Genomic DNA, 18879 nt, shown 5'->3' on the forward strand with positions numbered 1-18879 from the left:
GTGCTACTGTCATCCAGGGAGTAGCTGCCACTGTGTACAGAACAGCTTCCAACAACAAAGAATTATTTGACCCAAAATATCAGTAGTGTTGAGACTGAGAAAAACTGATCTATAGCGATCTTAGTACAAAGGACCAATTGATGGATGCTGATATGCTAAGAAGCCACCCTCTGGTATAAAGAGACTCCCAACTCCACAAAGCGGAAAATAATTTAGGAGAAATAGCACCTCCTGAGGAATCAAAAAACCTTAGAATGGAAGCTACAATTTCAGGTTTACACCCTAACTGACCTGCTTGTGAGAAGCAGCCAAAAAATTGTTTTTTGAATGGTTATTTTGCACCCAAAGTGAAGATGATATATTAAACTTTTTTTCACTCAGTAGATTATTTTTACTTACTTCTTTTGAAGATGGCAGAGGAGGAGGGTGGAGAAAAAACCGAAGATCACTCTCTTTGCTTCGTGCCAAACCAGTAAGAGTTCTCATATCACAGGCTTGAGCAATTATCCTGTACTGGTAATCTATTGCAGAAGTATGCTGTTAGCACCCAACTTAGCCTATGGTTGTTGCAAAGATTAAATGAAGAACATAATTTTTAAACTATAAGTTTGTAATTCAAAATTTTGCTGTATTTACAATACCAATAAGCTAAATATCCAACATTTCCATGACTGATCTAATTCTCAACACATATCTAGACATATCACAGTCTAACTAATCTTGTTGAAAAAAAAAACCTCAAATGTGAAACCTGACAGATCAGAACCAATTTAATTTCTTCTCCTTTAAAAAAGAAATTCCAGCATTCAAAAGCTATTTTGATCACTACTCAAAACCCTGCAAGGAAATCAAACCAGTCAATCCTAAAGGAACTCATCCTAAATATTCACTAGAAGGACTGATGTTGAAGCTCTAATACTTTGGCCACCTGATGCAAAGAGCCAACTCATTGAAAAAGACCATGATGCTGGGAAAGACTGAAGGCAAAAGAAGAGGGTGGCAGCAGATGAGATGGTTAGATAGCATCACTGACTCAATGAACATGAGTTTGAGCAAACTCCGGGAGACAGTGAAGGAAAGAGGAGCCTGGCATGCTACAGTCCAGCGCAGCAAAGAGTCAGACATGACTTAGCAACTGAACAACATCAACAAACATCTGCGGTTCCATTTAGATCCATCATCCCCTGGTACTGCTATGGTGCTCTGGCATTTCATGATGCTGATGAATAATCTGAGGTCCCAGATAGCAGTACTTTGGTTTAGCCTTCCTGATTTCACTGTTCCATTCTTTATGTATTGCTATAGAGTGAATGTTTGTGTCCCTCCCAAATATGTGTGTTGGAACCTAATCCCTAATGTCAAGGGATTTAGTGGCAGGGCCTTTACAAGGTGATTTAGAGCGCTCATGACTGGGATTAGTGCACCTATAAAAGGGACGCCCGAGAGTTCCCTCTATCCTTACCAGACACCAGGGTGCCACATCTGCTGCCCTGATCTTGTATTTCTCGGCCTCCAGAAAACCGTGAGAAATAAATTTCTGTTGTTTATAAGCTACCTGAAAAGTGAAAGTCACTCAGTCGTATCTGACTCTTTGCAACCCCATGGACTATATAATCCATGGAATTCTCCAGGCCAGAATACTGGAGTGGGTAGCCATTCCCTTCTCCAGGGGATCTTCCCAGCCCAGGATCGAACCCAGGTCTCCCACATTGCAGACATATTCTTTACCATTTGAGCCACCAGGGAAGCCCAAAATAAGCTACCTAGTCTATGACATTTTGCTACAGCATCCCAAATGGATTAAGACATGTGTCAAAAAAAAACAAACCTTCAACCACTGGAGGAGACATTATTTTTAATAATGGCCCTATGTAACCTGGGTATCAGAATCAAGTGTGGAGCTTTTTCAAAATCTGCATGCCAAGGCTCCAACTTTGATGTTTCTGATAGAGCAGAAATCTGAATGGAGTCTTGGAAGGCAGATTTTGAAACAGATTTTTATTCTAAACCTCCACTCACATTCTCCACTGAACTAGTTCAGTTCAGTCACTCAGTCATGTCCGACTCTTTGCGACCCCATGCACTGCAGCACGCCAGATTTCCCTGTCCATCACCAACTCCCAGAGCTTGCTCAAACTCATATCCATCAAGTCGGTGATGCCATCTAACCATCTCATTCTCTGTTGTCCACTTCTCCTCCTGCCTTCATTCTTTCCCAGCATCAATGTCTTTTTCAATGAGTTAGTTTTTCACATCAAGTGGCCAAAGTACTGGAGCTTCAGCTTCAGCATCAGTCCTTCCAATGAAGATTCAGGACTGATTTCCTTTAGGGTTGACTGGTTGGATCTCCTTGCAGTCCGAGGGACTCTCAAGAGTCTTCTCCAACACCAGAGTTCAAAAGCATCAATTCTCTGGCACTTAGCTTTCTTTATAGTCCAACTTTCACATCCATACATGACTACTGGAAAAACTATAGCTTTGAGAAGATGGACCTTTGTTAGCAAAGTAATGTCTCTGCTTTTTAATATGCTGTCTAGGCTGGTCATAGCTTTTCTTCCAAGGAGCAAGTGTGTTTTAATTACCTCCACCATAGTTTGGTCTCAGGTCAAACAACAGGGAGGGAACACAGCCCAGCCCATCAATCAACAGAAAACTGGATTAAAGATTTACTGAGCATGGCCTGGCCCATCAGGATAAGACACAATATCCCCCTCAGTCAGTCTCTCCCATCAGGAAGCTTCCATAAGCCTCTTATCTGTCAAAGGGCAGACAAAATGAAAACCACAGTCACAGAAAACTAATCAAACTGATCACATGGCCCACAGCCTTGTCAAACTCAATGAAACTATGAGCCATAAAACTAAGGCCATCCAAGACAGATGCGTCATGGTGGAGAGTTCTGACAAAACATGGTCTACTGGAGAAGGGAATGGCAAACCACTTCAGTGTTCTTGCCTTGAGAACCCCATGAACAGTATGAAAAGGCAAAAAGATATGACACTGAAAGATGAACTTCCCAGGTTGTTCAGTAGGTGTCCAACGTGCCACTGGAGAAGAATGGAGAAATAACTCCGGAAAGAATGAAGAGACGGAGCCAAAGTGAAAACAACACCCAGTTGTGAATGTGACTGGTGATAGAAGTGAAGTCTGATGCTGTAAAGAGCAATATTGCATAGGAACCTGCAATGTTAGGTCCACGAATCAAGGAAAATTAGAAGTGGTCAAATAGGAGATTGCAAGAGTGAACACTGACATTTTAGGAATTAGTGAACTAAAATGGACTGAAATGGGTGAATTTAATTCAGATGACCATTCAGATTAAGTAAGCTTATTTTTACATTATAAATTACTACAGTAACCAATCAGTCAAACTGACTAACTCGTATGGAGACAGAGATCTTATTCTGAAACTAAACTTTTCTTTGAGAACATTATTTTTTTTACACGTTTGTGAAAGTGAAAGTGTTAGTCACTCAGTTGTATTCGACTCTTTGTGACCCCATGTAGTCTGCCAGGCTTCTCTGCCCATGTAATACTCCAGACAAGAATATTGGAGTGGGTTGCCATTTCCTCCTCCAAGGGATATTCCCGACCCAGGGATCAAACCCAGGTTTCCTGCATTGCAGGCAGATTCTGTACTGTCTGAGCCACCAGGGAAAGCGAAAAAAGCAAAAGTGAAGTCGCTCAGTCGTGTCCGACTCTTTGTGACCCCGTGGACCGTAGCCCACCAGGCTCCTCAATCCACGGAATTTTCTAGGCAAGAATATTGGAGTGGGTTGCCATTTCCTTCTCCAGGGATCTTCCCGACTCAGGGATCAAACCTGGGTCTCCCTCATTTCAGGCAGACGCTTTACCGTCTGAGCCACCAGGGAGGCCCTCTACTAACGAAGCATCCTTTAGCCCCTGTACTATATTCAGAGCAGATCTGAGCTCTTGCTCATGTACTTTTACCACAGAACCTGCAATTGTAAATACAATTAAATATTAAAAACCTTTCTTAAAAAACAAACATACACATGCCAATTAGGTACATTTGCCTAATTATTATATTAAAGCCAAAGAGACTGTCAACCGAAAGCACGTATCGCTTTGGTACAGCCAGTAATTAAAATATATCTCATTAAATAGGAATGAAAAAACATGCCAACACATTAAGCTATACCTATCAGAATCAAGAGTTTCTCCCATCACGTATAAAAAGTTCATTCTGGTAGAAAGTTTATACAAATATATCTACCTCCGTTTTCAGGGGGTTCTTACCAAACACCCCATGGCTACCAGGCCAGCAGTTTTCGTACTTTATCACTGGAGTTTCTTTTAAAGTTTTTGAAAATATTGTTTACACATGTTAATATTTCCTGAATTATTCTCCTTCTTTCATGTCTCTGGCCCTTCATTTCACATCAGAGATCACGAGCTTGCCGACGTGTGCGGCGTGCGCAGACGTCTCCTTACCGTGCCAGTGGCGGGCCTCCGACATCTCCTGGACGGCCTGCAGTCGGGCTGCTCTGTCATCCGACCGGCTCTTCCTCAGCAGCAGCCACACGGCACAGTCGTGATCTTCTATATCGACTGTACTAAAAGTGTCTTCGCAATAACAAAAAAAGACAATGTGGACTGTTAAAACGTTTTCATCCTCACATGTAAGACGGTAGTTTGTTAAGTATCTGAAATCTACAACAGGGAAGTTAAATCCATCTGCAGGTGTTGATGACTGAGAGGCTTGTTCTCAGTTCTGTCATATTATGACGTTTATTACATATAATATGTACGTGGTTTTGTTTTATATATTATGTTGGCTTTCACGATAAGGTCTTTGTTTCTTTTTGGCTCCTTTTCCCTAAAGAAACTTTTTATTATGAGAAATATCAAGTATATGAGATAGATTAAAATAATAATACATTAACAGCCACATGTTTACCACAACTAGATTTAACAAATGTTCTTATTTTGCCATAGCTGTTTAATCTTCATGGTGCGTATATTTTATTTTACTTTTTTGTTGTGCTGAGCAGCTTGTGGGATCTTAGTTCCCTGACGAGGGATTTAACCCAGGCCCTTGACAGAGAAAGCATATAGTCCTAACCACTGGACCGCCAGAGAATTCCCCTGGGTGTGTATATACTTTTTTCCTAAACTGTGTAAAAGAAAGTTGCAGAAGTAATGATATTTTACCCTTTCATAATTCTAAATGCATCTCCTAAGAATAAGCCTACATTCTCCTGTATAATCACAATGCCATTATAACACCTAAGAGTACTAACAAAAATCTTCCAGATCGTCTAAAAATAAGTCTAACTCCATATCCAAATTCCTGCAACTTTTCTCAAAATATCTTTAGAGCTGTTAAAAAAAAAACCCAAGATTTAGTTAAGTCTCTTTAGTATCTTAATTCTAGAAAGTTTTCCCACCTTTCCTTTTTCATCACACCAACTTTGTAAAGAGATGAGGTCAGCCCTTTTACAGCTAGCTCCACAATGTAGATTTGCCCAATTGTGAATCTATATTTTTGATGCAATATGAGAAAGCATGGAAATGATTTTCTAACAAATAATTTTGAAATATTCATCAAGAGAGTCTCGATATTTATTTGGGCTTCTCTGGTGGCTCAGAGGGTAAAGCGTCTGACCCGGGTTTGGTACCTGGGTCAGGAAGATCCGCTGGAGAAGGAAATGGCAACCCACTCCAGTACTCTTGCCTGGAAAATCCCTTGGATGGAGAAGCCTGATAGGCTACAGTCCATGGTGTCATGAAGAGTCGGACAACTATCTAAAAATAATGCACCCATAAAGATAGAAGGAAAGATCTTTCCAAGGCATCAAGTCCTTAAAATTAAGTATAGCCCAAGAGAACAAGGTTATTCAATTTTCATAGATGCAATAAATCTTAGCACAAGAAATGGAAAAAAAAAATCTCAGGTTGATCATTGAATGACTTTCAGATTACTGATAAGGATTCTCAATTAAATATGTGATACTTACCAGCAAATGGACCCCGAAATATCCTGGCTGATGTTGCCAATACTTTTCTTACTGCTTTGTGAAGCTCTTTTCTTGCCTGGTAGGTGATTCCTAAAATGATTACAGATGTAAATAAAACCAAATAGGTACTCTTAATGCTGTGCTCCAATACTTCAAAGAAAAATGTATATATTAAGTTCCAATTTTTTAAAAAGAAAATGTAAAATAGCATCTTTTTTTACTGTCACTATTAAAGCAACTAAAACCATTATGGGAACAGAGTCCGAATTCCCACCCCCGCTCCAAAATTGCTTTCCTAGTCAGGGAAAAGGTGAAAACAAAACAAAAGCAAACACACTAACTCAAGCTAACAAAAATCCTCATATACAACACGGGGTTAGCTATATGTGAGAAAATGTCAGTTAAAAATACCCCTCTTAAAGTGAAAAGTAGAGATACCTGACTGATGAGATTCAGCTTTACTATATGAGTAAATTGTATCCTATAAAAATTAGCTCTGTAACTGATGTAACACACCATGAAAGCATGTTGAAATAAGGAAGGTACACTAACAATACACACAGACTGGAGAGGGCGGTGATAGATACAGCTGCAGACGGGGGAGCAGCAGAACCTGCCCGACTCGGGGAACATCAAGTGCTCGTAGGCATGGTTATTCTGGCTGACGATGTACAACAGGCAGCTGTAAATCTAGTGTGATGACTTGCCAGGCTACCCATATCCTGATGAAAAGATACTCTGCTCTAAAAGTTCATGTTCACCAAGCAACCATGTGATTGCTAATTGGGTTTCCATCTGACCTAAATATGGAGGAGGGGAGTGTTTCGACTAGTAGAGCCAGGCTTTCCAACCTTAATGACACATTTTTTTTTCCCCTCTGTAAATAAGTTGGTATTCATATTTATGAATCCATCCCATGAGTTTAGGCTGCATAATAATAAATGATTTAGAGCAAAAATACCCCTGAGCTAAGTGACAAAAATCATGTTTTTATGCTTGCTAAACTGAGGACCAGCCTCTGAATTGACAGTCCTCGTGAAGTAAAGAACTCCAAATGAAAGTGAAAGTGAAACTCGCTCAGTCATGTCTGACTTTTTGTGACCCCATGGACTGTACAGTTCATGGGATTCTCCAGGCCAGAATACTGGAGTGGGTAGCCTTTCCCTTCTCCAGGGGAATCTTCCCAACCCAGGGATCAAATCTAGGTCTCCCGCATTGCAGGTGGATTCTTTACCAGCTGAGCCACCAAGGAACTCCAAGTTTAGACTAAAACAGTTGGCTAGTCTTCACCTGACTTAGTTACAGGAAAGCTGCAAATCTGGGTTAAATATTTGAAGTCCAAAATTTGATTTTCAATTAATTCCTTAGGAACTTGGCTCTTACAGGTCTGGTTGTCCTTACAGTTAGCTAAACCTGTTTTATTAATATTGTATTCATTTTAAATATTTTTCATAGTTTTTTCTTCAAGTTTTATTGTGCTACAATTGACATATAAGTCCATATAAGTTTAAAGTAAACAGCGTAATGGTTTGACTTACATACATCATGAAATGAGTACCATAACGTTTAGTGAATATCTATCATCTCATGGAAACAAAATTAAAGAAATAAAAAAAGAATTTTCCACTGTAATGAAAACTCGGAGAATTCATTCTCATAATCACTCTCATATATAACATACAGCAGTGTTAGTTACATTTATATTTATTAATGTATGTTACAACCTGAGTACTTGTTTATAACTGGAAGTTTGTACATTGTGACCACCTTCATCCAATTCTCCCTGCCCCCACATGCCCTACCAATGGTAAGCACAAATCTGATCTCTTCTCTGAGTCTGTTTGTTCTTGATGTATAATTGACTTACAACATTGTGTTAGTTACTGATATTGTTGTTGTTGTTTAGTTGCTAAGGCCTGTCTGACTCTGCAACTCCATAGACTGTAGCCTGCCAGGCTCCTCTGTCCATGGAGTTCTCTGGGCAAGAATACTGGAGTGGGCTGCCATTCCCTTCTCCAGGGGATCATCCCAACCCAGGGATCAAACCTGTGTCTCCCACATTGACAGGCAGATTCTTTACCACTGAGCAACCAGGACTGTTGATATCACAACACAACAATCACTGGGGCAGGACCTATGGATTTTTTATATCCTTCATTTTTCTACTTTTCTCTGTTCTGTACCTAATCCTCCCGATCACTTTTAAAACTGGGTGGTTGGGGAGAAGCTTTTCCTTCACGAAGTTATTTCATTTTAGTTTCATACTGTTAATATGGCTGGGAGACAGTTAAGAAAATGTTCCTTTACTGTGAAACATTTTAGTTCTAATTTCTGCCAGTCACATGAAGTAATTTCATACTTCTATATATTTCAAAACGATCAGCATGCTAAATCTAGCTATCATCTCTCACCATACAAGAGTAGTGCATAATTATTGACCACATTCCCCACACTGAACACTTTATATCTGTAACTCATTTATTTATAACCAAAAAATTGTACCTCTCCGTCTCCCTCGCCTATTTCTCTCCTTCCCCAAACCCCACCCCTCTGGCAGTCATCTGTAGGTGTTCTCTATAAATGATTGGGTTTCTGTTTTGTTTACTCATGTTCGATTTTTAGGTTCCACATATACATGAAATCACACAGTATTTTGTCTTTCTCTGTCTGACTTATTTCAATCAGCATTATACCCTCTGGGTCTATTGTGTTGTTACAAATGGCAAGGTTTCACTCCTTTTTATGGCTGAGCAATATTCCGTTGTGTATATATACACACATATCTTCTTTATCCATTCATCTATTGATGGGCACTTAGGTTGCTTTCATATCTTGGCTATCGTAAATAATGCTGCACTGAATAGAGGGGTGGATAATCTTTCAGAATTTTCTTTGAATAAACACCCAGGGATGGAATTGCTGGTTCTAATATAGTTCTATTTTTAACTTTTTAAGGAATCTGAATACTGTTTTCCATAGTTTTGTACCAATTTACATTCCTAAATACTCATTTTTTAAATTCAATAACTAGCTTCCATTGTTCACAAAGATGGGATTACTTTACCATGAACTTACCATGATTTTCTGTTTTATCTAAAGAAACTGTGTGCACATATATATATGACTTCATTTTTTCTCTTTCTACCACTTGAGTATCTAATGTCAAAGACTTCTTCAAGGCCAGAACTTCATATGTAATAAATAAAGAGCCTCTTAAAAAGAAACAAAAAATTCATCATAAACATATAATCTAAATATAACACAGGAACCACTCTTTTTTAAGAAGCTTTCTGTAGAACTTTTTCTTTCTTTTTTATTGGGAAACATAGTATGAATACGGTAATGTGTATATAACATACATTATACATATATATATATATACAAATGTATATACACACTTCAGCTTAACAAATAATAACAAATATCTGCATTACATTCCCAGGCAAAAAACATTAACAGTACCCAGAAGCCCACAGTGCATCCCTCCCTGATCCTGACCCTGTCTCCCATCTTTATAGCCAATTATTATTCTCTGATTATAATAATATCCTTGTTATTCCTTATAGTTCACCACCTAAACACAAACCTTTAAACAACAAGGCTTAATTTTGTCTGTAAATTTCAAAGGAATGGAATCTCACTGTATGTATCCTTTAGTTCAGCCTTCTTCCTGTGGGATTCACCCATGTTGTTACATGTATCTGGAGTTCAGGCATTTATATTTTCACATGGTATGTGATTCATCCACTGTGTGGCTATATAATGACTTACTTATCCATTCTACCACAGATGGGCATTTAGGGAATTTCTGTTTTGAGTCAATCACAGTGTGTTATATATATGTCATATACATCTGCACTGTATGCATGTGTATATGTTCCTCTAAGATGCAGACTCATGTTCTATAGATACATACGTTCCTCTAAGATGCAGACTCATGTTCTATAGATACATACGTTCCTCTAAGATGCAGACTCATGTTCTATAGATACATACATTCCTCTAAGATACATACTCATGTTCTATAGATACATACGTTCCTCTAAGATACATACTTAGAAGTAAAATTACAGACTTTCTGAAAGTATATATATATATTGTTCAACTTTACTAGATAATGCCAAAGTGTTTTTTAAAAAGATTAGTCAATCTGTACTCCTTAACACCAGCATATGAAAATTTCTTCTCTCCTAAGTGTTAAACCTAAAATCAAATATTAGAAGTGAAACACAAGGACTTCTCTGACGACCCTGTGGTTAGGACTCTGCCCTTTCACTGCCAAGGGCCTGGGTTCAGTCCTTGGTTGGGAAACTAAGATGCCACAAGCTGCACAGTGGAGGTGGGGGGGAAGCCAACTAGAATTTGTTTTTAAGTGAAATACAATGTTGCATATCCTAAAGTGAAGGATTTTTCCCCCTAGTCTGACTGAACTACACACTCCTTATTATCCAGACACAAAGGCTGCACTCTGTGAACTCAGAGCTTAGAAACAATAGTTATATGAAGCCTTTTCCTGAGCTTCCCACCCTATAGCAAAAGCAAGGAAGACAGAAAGGCCAGACACTGCCAGCACCAGAAGAATGGGGAGAAAGCTCTCGAGGGTCATCACCTCTCTGGGGGTAGCGACCAGAGCAGCCAAAAGGAACAAATCTATTCAGTATTTTTATCACATGTTTCATGAAAGACAAAATTCTTTACTAGAAATTGTGATTTTTCACAATATTCCTGAATTTTACTGTGATATAAACAAAGAAACTGCATCATAGAAAAGAATGTAACATTTATCTTTTGCCTGGAATGAGTCCAAAGAAAAAAAATCCTCTAAATATGTTCTGTCTTACCTTACAATGTCATGGAGAAATGTATGTATTTGGATAAAATGGCAAATATATCTACTTTATCATTTTAGCATCTAAGACTTGATTTCATATTTACACTAATGAAAAAGAATATTATTAACAGAAACACTAGAGCAGCATTGGACATACACTTAATATATATCCATCCCTCCTCTCCAAAAAGAAGAAAAGAGAATAAAAAATATCAACCTTTGGAAGCAAATCACTCCATTCATTAAACATGTGCCTCTGAAATAGCATGAAATGGGAGTGGTTTTCTCAGTCAACCTCAGTTCCTTTCATAACAGCTTTATGGTGACTCGAAGGACTTTCAAAAATAACTTTGACTATAGTTGATTTCAGCTTTCTTGAACCTCTTCATAACCTAACACAAGATATGATTTTAAGTATGTGAAAGCTCATCAGTGAGTGCCTGCTCTGTACCTGCCAAGTACTTTCCTCAGAGCAACAGTGCCAGGGGGCAGAATTCCCAGATCTACACTTAGATCCAAGAGAAAACACTCTTCAGGGCTTAAAGTAACTGGATCAAGACAACACTGAAGTGACAGACCAGTGATTAACCAGTGATGAATCCACATGTTCAGATTCCAAAATCTATACCCTTTCAGCACCCCTATGCTACCTGTAAATTACTCCCACTGAGCTCTCAAACAGTAGTATAATGAAGTCAATTAATATTTCACAGTTGACACTTACCCTAAAATAAGTGATCCAGTAAGCTTTATTATATTTCCTTCGAAAAGAAAGGGAAAAAAAGACAATGTCAATGTATAATTTGTTGGCTGTATAGAAGCTTTGTTCAGGGTTTTGTTCAGAGCTTCAAATAATGCTGCCAAGAAAACATTTCTCCTCCCTCCTGAGGGTTAAGGAACTCTCCACTGACTTCCACACGTGTCAGCCCAGGGAGAAGGCCGTTCCCCCCAATTCTAGGAAAGGGTTCCGGAACAGGAAAGAGGACAATTCCAGGAAGTCTTCTTTATTCCAAGACGGCTCCCTGGACTTTCCCGGGAGCAGCTGGTTTGTTTCCTCCTATACTGCCACCACCTGTTTCTTCACACCAGGATGTTTCTCTTTCACTAAGCCCTAGAAACAGAATGCAGACTCACAGCCTTTTCTGCTACCCTACAGTATATTCACTCCTCTTGAGTTTGTTCTGCTAGAAGTGATGAGAGAAGAAAAGTTCCCTTCTCTGTTCCACTCTTCTTTGTATTTTTAAAATACAAAATCACAGAATTTTCTAGATGAAAAGGATCTACCCTAAAAACTGATGTCTCTTAAAGACCAAAAGGAAGCTCCATGAGGACAGACTTTGTCTTATTCAATACTGTACCCTCGGGGCCTAGTAACAGTACCCAGGACATAGCAGAATGAATGAAAGACGGCCTAGGCTAATATTCTCATTTTACAAATAAAGGTTAGTAATAAATAACATAAATACAGACTTTGTCTTATTCAATACTGTACCCTCAGGGCCTAGTAACAGTACCCGGCACATAGCAGAATCAATGAAAGATGGCCTAGGCTAATATTCTCATTTTACAAATAAAGGTTAGTAATAAATAACATAAATATTTACAAATAGACAGTAGATTGGTGCTAGATCTTAAGTTCTTAGAAGGCAAGCGAAACATCTTCCTGGCTCTCCACTGAATTCCCAGAACCTAATAACATGGGCCTCGCACCAGTTTTATAGGAGCTTAATAAACAGCTGCTGAAGAATGCAGTGAGACTTGAATTTACAAGGATGAGTATGAACCTGACAGGAACAAAGGGAGGGGGAGAGTCCCAAGAAGAAGGACTATGCATGGCTCTGGGCCTACAAACTGGGGGTGAACCATCAGTACAGAAAAGTTGTAAACAAATCTGAGATTTATCACGGATTAAATAAGTTTTTGCGGACCACCCTGGAAACTTAACCAGAATTCTATCACTGTTTCTACAAGAAAATACTGTCGTTTTAACTGTACTCACTGATATCTCTCCAGTATGTGCTGCTTTTTGGCGGAGGAGTCGAGGTTCCCATTCTTCTCCAGCAGATGACACAATAAGCAGCCAGGGACATTCTGTGCGTTTAGAACAATTGCAACAGATTTAATTTAGCATGTAATTAGAAATATTTCTTTTAACTATAAGAACACAGCATTACAGAACAGTTCCACTGCTCTAAAAATTGTACGTTATATATTCATCCCTTCCCTCTACCCTCCTCTAAACCCTGGCAAACACGCGCCTTTTTACTATCTCTATAGTTTCGTCACTTACAAAATGTTATTATAATTGGAATCATACAAGGAAAAAAAAAAAAGAACATGTCACAATCACAGTAGATTGACCACAGAGTTAGATGTTTCAAGATTTGGAAAAAAAAACTTTTCTATTAAAACAAAATTTCTCCCTTAAAAATTTAAAGCAGACATTAGCACAGTATTTTGCTGGTACCTTGATGATTATTATTCAAACTGTATCCAATTGTGATCAATGATTAGTAGAAAATAGAAAAAGAGGTTATTGAGAATATCAATATAGGTTTCAAAAAACTTTAAATGCCTTTGCTATATATACACATATATATATGCATATAGATAGATACTTATATTTATCTTTGGTGACTGTGAAGTCCCTACAGAAGTGAAAAGCACTCTGAATGGAAGATATACTTAGGACCCATGGAAGTATTTAGCTTTTCTTCAAATCCTTTAAGATGGTACCCAATATTGTTTAAAATCTTTGAAATTTAATTGTTACTTATTGGCATCCTGACAAAGAAGATGCTGCTCAACTATCTAATCACTCACCTTTCATGCAACGATTTAACCAACTAAGTGAAGATGATCTAAATATGATGCGATGGTTTTTAGAACACCTCAGTATTCTAGAATCAGGCTGTCTCCGGATGAAACATTTCTTTTTTCTTTTCGAATAAGAGAAAAGAAAGAAGATGCCTTGAGGAACTCGTGAGAAATGGTCTTTAGTTTATTTTAATACAGTAAAAACATCTGGCAGCCTTAGAGAGATTAGGGGGAAAATAATATAACTAATGCTTGGTATACATGTGTAAGAAAATCTGTAGGAATAACACAAGATAACAAGCTTAAAATTTTTTCTTGTGGCTCTAGTACATCAACTGATGACTAAGCAAACTGTTTAAGCAACAGGTAAACTTGTAAAGATCACTGTTTTAAACGTCACTGTTTCTTATTTTCTCACTTGTTTAAAGGGTTGCTGTCACTTCACAAAAACCTTCACAGTATTAACTTAAACACACACACACATACCCGAGTGGGTTCCCCTCCACTGCGTCCTGAATATGTCTGAGTGCAGCAGAAATCTACTTCATCTTACTTCCCTCTAGATTTCCTCAAATACCAACACTGGCCCTTTCAGCTTTTTCTAGAATAAGCTGCTCCATATCTAATTCTCTAATGTTCAACTCTCTTAGCATCTCAACTACTTCCAGTTTACTGCTCTCCAGCCTCAACAAACCTTCCATCCTTGGTTTCCCGGGAGTGAGCAGCTGTCTCGTGGTTCTACTTCCTTCCGGACTTAGCCTCAACTCCAGGTGCATCACTTCACCTTCTCTCTACCTGCTCCCTCAACACACCAGTTGAGTGAGCGAGTGAGTGAAAGTCACTCAGTCGTGTCCAACTCTTTGCAACCCATGGACTATGTAGTCCATGGACTTCTCCAGGCCAGAATACTGGAGTGGGTAGCCTTTCCCTTCTCCAGCGGATCTTCCCAACCCAGAGATCGAACCCGGGTTTCCTGCATTGCAGGTGGGTTCTTTACCAGTTGAGCCACAAGGAAAGCCCACCAGCCCTCCTCTTTCTAGTAATACTATCTTGCAGCCCCAACTTGAAACGTGTTTTCTCTGTTCCAACATTTGGACAGCCAAGACGGGGGACAGGGGACACAAGATAAACTGGGAGTAGGCTCCCAGAAAGATCTCTGCTGTCCCTGACCGTTTCTCTTCTTACCCTCACAACAACTGCCCTAAACAGCCACGAACTCTGCCAAGCAGCCTACCCTCCCTTCATCCCTTTCAAATGATTTCTCTCACTCCGCTCACAAAACGAAGCTTATGAACTCCTTCAACTTCTGCCCCCATACCTACAAGCAGGGATTGACTGAGGGTATTGTATTCAAATAGTGGGGTAGGGGAAGGGTAGGAAGTTCCTAAGTGGGGTAGGAAGTTCCTTTAAAAAAAAAAAAGCTGCACACAAAACCACAAATATCAAATTAGGTACTAAAATGAAAGTAATTTAGAATGAGAAAAGACACCACAATAAATTCCTCGAGTCTTAGAAATGTTGGTATCTTTCTTTCCGAGTTTCATTAGGTAATCTGTCAGAAGTGCTTACAAAGAAATGCTTCAGGATTATACTCTGATGTTCCTCCCTCCCTAAGACATGACAGCTCCTACCAATTCGGAGTGCTCAAAGGTGCCCATGTGGTAAGGCAACCCCAAGCCTAAGCTTCACAGTATCACAGGAAATCTACCCTGGCTGGTTTTCACATCTTTATCTGCATCACCTTCTCCAGATTCCAAATGGACTTCTATCAGCACTGTTCTTTCCTATTTCTGAGGGAAATGTCTCATCCTTTCTCACAGGGAAATGTACCATCTACGTTCTCATCTCTTTCACTTCCACAGGGACCTCGATCCACTCATTAGCTTTCTCTTCTTTATCTTCACACACTCTCTTTCAGCTCTTTCTACTCCTCCCCTCGAAATACTGGATGTCCAGTGTTCGCCTATCAAAACACAAAAATGAACTAATAATTGTGAGGGGGAAGTAAATCCCCGGTCTACCCACTTCTTTCGCCTCAAGTGGTGGAAGTCTCTTCGTCCCCACGACTGCTCTAAACATTCACATGCTCTGCCAAGCCCCGACCCGATCTCCAATCCGCCACTTCTCTTTCCAATTGCACGTCTGCCACCTGCATTTCTTAAGACTCTTTCCCCAGTGTGTCTTCCTGAAACACTAGAATACCCCTCCCCAGGGTCACCAGTGAGTGACATCTTTGCTGCGAAAGCCACTTTTCAGTCAACCATCTTCCGGTCTTTGTCGGAAGCATTTGACTGCTCCCTCCTTCTCTCCTCTAGCTACTGTGACACCGGGTCTTCTAGGCTGAATTCTCACATTTCTGGCCACTCCATCCCATTACTCACTTGGCAAAAACTTACTGAGCACCCACCGCCTGCAGGCGATGGAAACCTGAGATGTGCCCTCAATGGGCTTACAGCTGGCCCTGCTGCCTCTGTGCGTGCGTGCATGCTACATCGCTTCAGTCAGTGTCTGACTCTGCGACCCCGTGGACTGCAGCCCACCAGGCCCCTCTGTTCTTGGGATTCTCCAGGCAAGGATACTGCAGTGGGTTGCCATGCTCTCCTCCAGGGGATCTTCCAGACCCAGGGACCAAACCCGAGGTTCTTACATCTCCAGCACTGGCAGGCGGGTTCTTTACCACCAGCGCCACCATCCAGTCCTTAAACGTTAGTGTTGCATTGGGTTCCACCTGCAGTCCCCTTTTTTCCTCATGCTATCTTCTCGTGCCAAGTAATTTCAGTGTTTTCATCATAAAGTTTTACCTGTAAGCTTATGATTCCCAAATTTCTGTAACTATTTCTATTCAAGTCTTTCTGCTAAGCTTCACACATATATTCAGCTGCCTAATGCACATTTCCACTCTGAAGCACCACAAACACCCAGGATATCTAAAGTCAAATTATCATGCTCCTAAAACCAAATATCCCAAGACCATTTATTACCAAAACATAGTTTCCACACTGATTAGAAATGACTCCTCCCTATGCCAAGGTCTAATCTACCTAGGGTCCATTTCTGGAGAGTTTTGTTCCACTGGTATATTTGTCTAACTCTGCATCAGTGATACGATGCCTTTCTTTATTCCTATACCATTAAAATAAGCCTTGATATCTTCTAGGTAACCACCCTGCCCCCATTCTTTTCACAATTATCTTGTCTATTGGGATTTTTCTGGAACTGAATTGAATTTACAGACTTAATTTGGCAGAATTGATGCTTTTGAACTGTGGTGTTGGAGAAGACTCTTGAGAGTCTTGAGTCCCTTGGACTGCAAGGAGATCCAACCAGTCCATCCTAAAGGAAATCAGTCCTGAATATTCACTGGAAGGACTGATGTTGAAGCTGAAACTCCAATACTTTGGCTACCTGATGCGAAGAGCTGACTCATTTGAAAAGACCTTGATGCTGGGAAAGATCGATGGCGGGAGAAGAAGGGGATGACAGAGGATGAGATGATTGGATGGCATCACTGACTCAATGGACATAAGTTTGAGTAAATTCTGGGAGTTGGTGATGGACAAGGAGGCCTGGCGTGCTGCAGTCCATGGGGTCGCAGAGTCGGACACGACTGAGTGACTGAATTGAACTGAACTGATATGGACATGACTGAGCGACTGAATTGAACTGAACTGATGATATATGGAGTCTCTCCATTCATGAAGAGTATATCTTCAATTCTTCTTTTAGATCTTTTGTAATTTTCTCCACAAAGGTCATGCATGGTTTTTCTTTGTTTCCTCATTTCATGGAAAATTTCAAATGTATACAAATGTGGAGAGAATAACAAAAGGAACCCCTTGTCACTCAGCTTCAAAACTTATCAACAAGAGGTCAACCTTGTTTCATCTACACCTGCCCTATCCAAAAGAACTTCTGCATGGTAAGAGATTTCCTACTACCAATGTGAAAATATGCTAATATGATTGAGGAACTGTCATTTCATCTTGTAAATTTTCATTAATTTTAATTACCCACATATGGCTAGTGGCTATATTATTGAACAGTGCAATCTGTAACCTACATTCATTCCACCACCGTAACACTCAATTATTTTGAAGCAATTCCATGATGTCATGTCATATTTAACCCTTAAATACTATAGTATGTTACTGCTGAGAAAATTAACCATCATTATTCCTCTCTCCAAAAAATTTCCTTAGTATCATCAAATGTCCAATGAATGTTTCAATTATTTCATAAATTTTGGCTTTGCACTACTGGACTATTAGAATTAGGATCTAACCAAGGTCCATATTTGGTTGCTAATGTGCCTTTTAGTCACTTTATTTCTGTAACTACTAATTTAGATTTTTCTTGAATTAGTCTTGATAATATGTATTTTTCAACAAGGTGGGAATTTAGGTTTTCAAAATCATGAACATAAAGCTATCCCTGCTTACTCCTATGATCTTCTTATCCCTAAAATTGTATAACTTTTTTGTTTCTAGCATTATTTGTGTTTCTTATTTTTTAGTTGCCTTCTAAAATTTTATTAATCGAAAAATTTATTTAATTTTCTTCATCTCTTGTTTTGCTGAGCATCTCTGTTTTGTTTTCTATTTCTGCTCTTCACTACCTTCTTTCTTCCTTTGGATTTACCCTGTCCTTTTCTTAACTTCTTCATTAAAACAATATATTATGAGCATTTCTTGCTGTTTCATAAGTGCATTTAAGACTATAAATTCCCCTCTAGTTTTGCTTCACTTCAATTTCACAATTCCTGATATTTTCACTGTGTGAGCTTAGTCACTTCAGTTGTGTCCAACTCTCTGTGAACCCATGGACCATGGCCTGCCAGACTCCTCTGTCCACGGGATTCTCTAGGCAAGAACACCAGAGTGGGTTGCCATTTCCTTCTCCAAATCTGACCTGAGACAGTTCACTTCAGTCGCTCAGTCATGCCCGACTCTTTGCGACCCCATGAATCACAGCACACCAGGCCTCCCTGTCCATTACCAACTCCCGCAGTTCACCCAAACTCATGTGCATCGAGTCAGTGATGCCATCCAGCCATCTCATCCTCTGTCATCCCCTTTTCCTCCTGCCCCCAGTCTCTCCCAGCATCAGGGTCTTTTCTAATGAGTCAACTCTTCGCATGAGGTGGCCAAAGTATTAGAGTTTCAGCTTCAGCATCATTCCTTCCAATGAACACCCAGGACTGGTCTCCTTTAGGATGGACTGGTTGGATCTCCTTGCAGTCCAAGGGACTCT

General features: G+C 39.7%; 1 protein-coding gene across 2 annotated transcripts in view; it reads right to left on the minus strand.

Annotated features, from left to right (window-relative positions):
- SERAC1 (serine active site containing 1) overlaps positions 1-18879 on the minus strand; it is a 53672-nt gene that overhangs the window by 26098 nt on the left and 8695 nt on the right. Inside the window, exons 2-8 of one of the 2 annotated variants that reach the window (XM_069598800.1) lie at positions 13636-13751; positions 12812-12903; positions 11537-11573; positions 9057-9193; positions 5982-6071; positions 4456-4587; positions 400-521 (exon numbers count right to left, since the gene is read on the minus strand). In XM_069598800.1, the coding sequence (XP_069454901.1) occupies positions 400-521; positions 4456-4587; positions 5982-6071; positions 9057-9193; positions 11537-11573; positions 12812-12902 (609 nt within the window). In that variant the 5' untranslated portion in view covers position 12903; positions 13636-13751. The remainder of the gene's footprint in view (positions 1-399; positions 522-4455; positions 4588-5981; positions 6072-9056; positions 9194-11536; positions 11574-12811; positions 12904-13635; positions 13752-18879) is intronic. The other variant, XM_069598799.1, reaches the window with a different exon arrangement.

This window comes from Ovis canadensis, chromosome 8 (assembly GCF_042477335.2).
Source record: "Ovis canadensis isolate MfBH-ARS-UI-01 breed Bighorn chromosome 8, ARS-UI_OviCan_v2, whole genome shotgun sequence".
NCBI classification, from domain to species: Eukaryota; Metazoa; Chordata; class Mammalia; order Artiodactyla; family Bovidae; genus Ovis; species Ovis canadensis.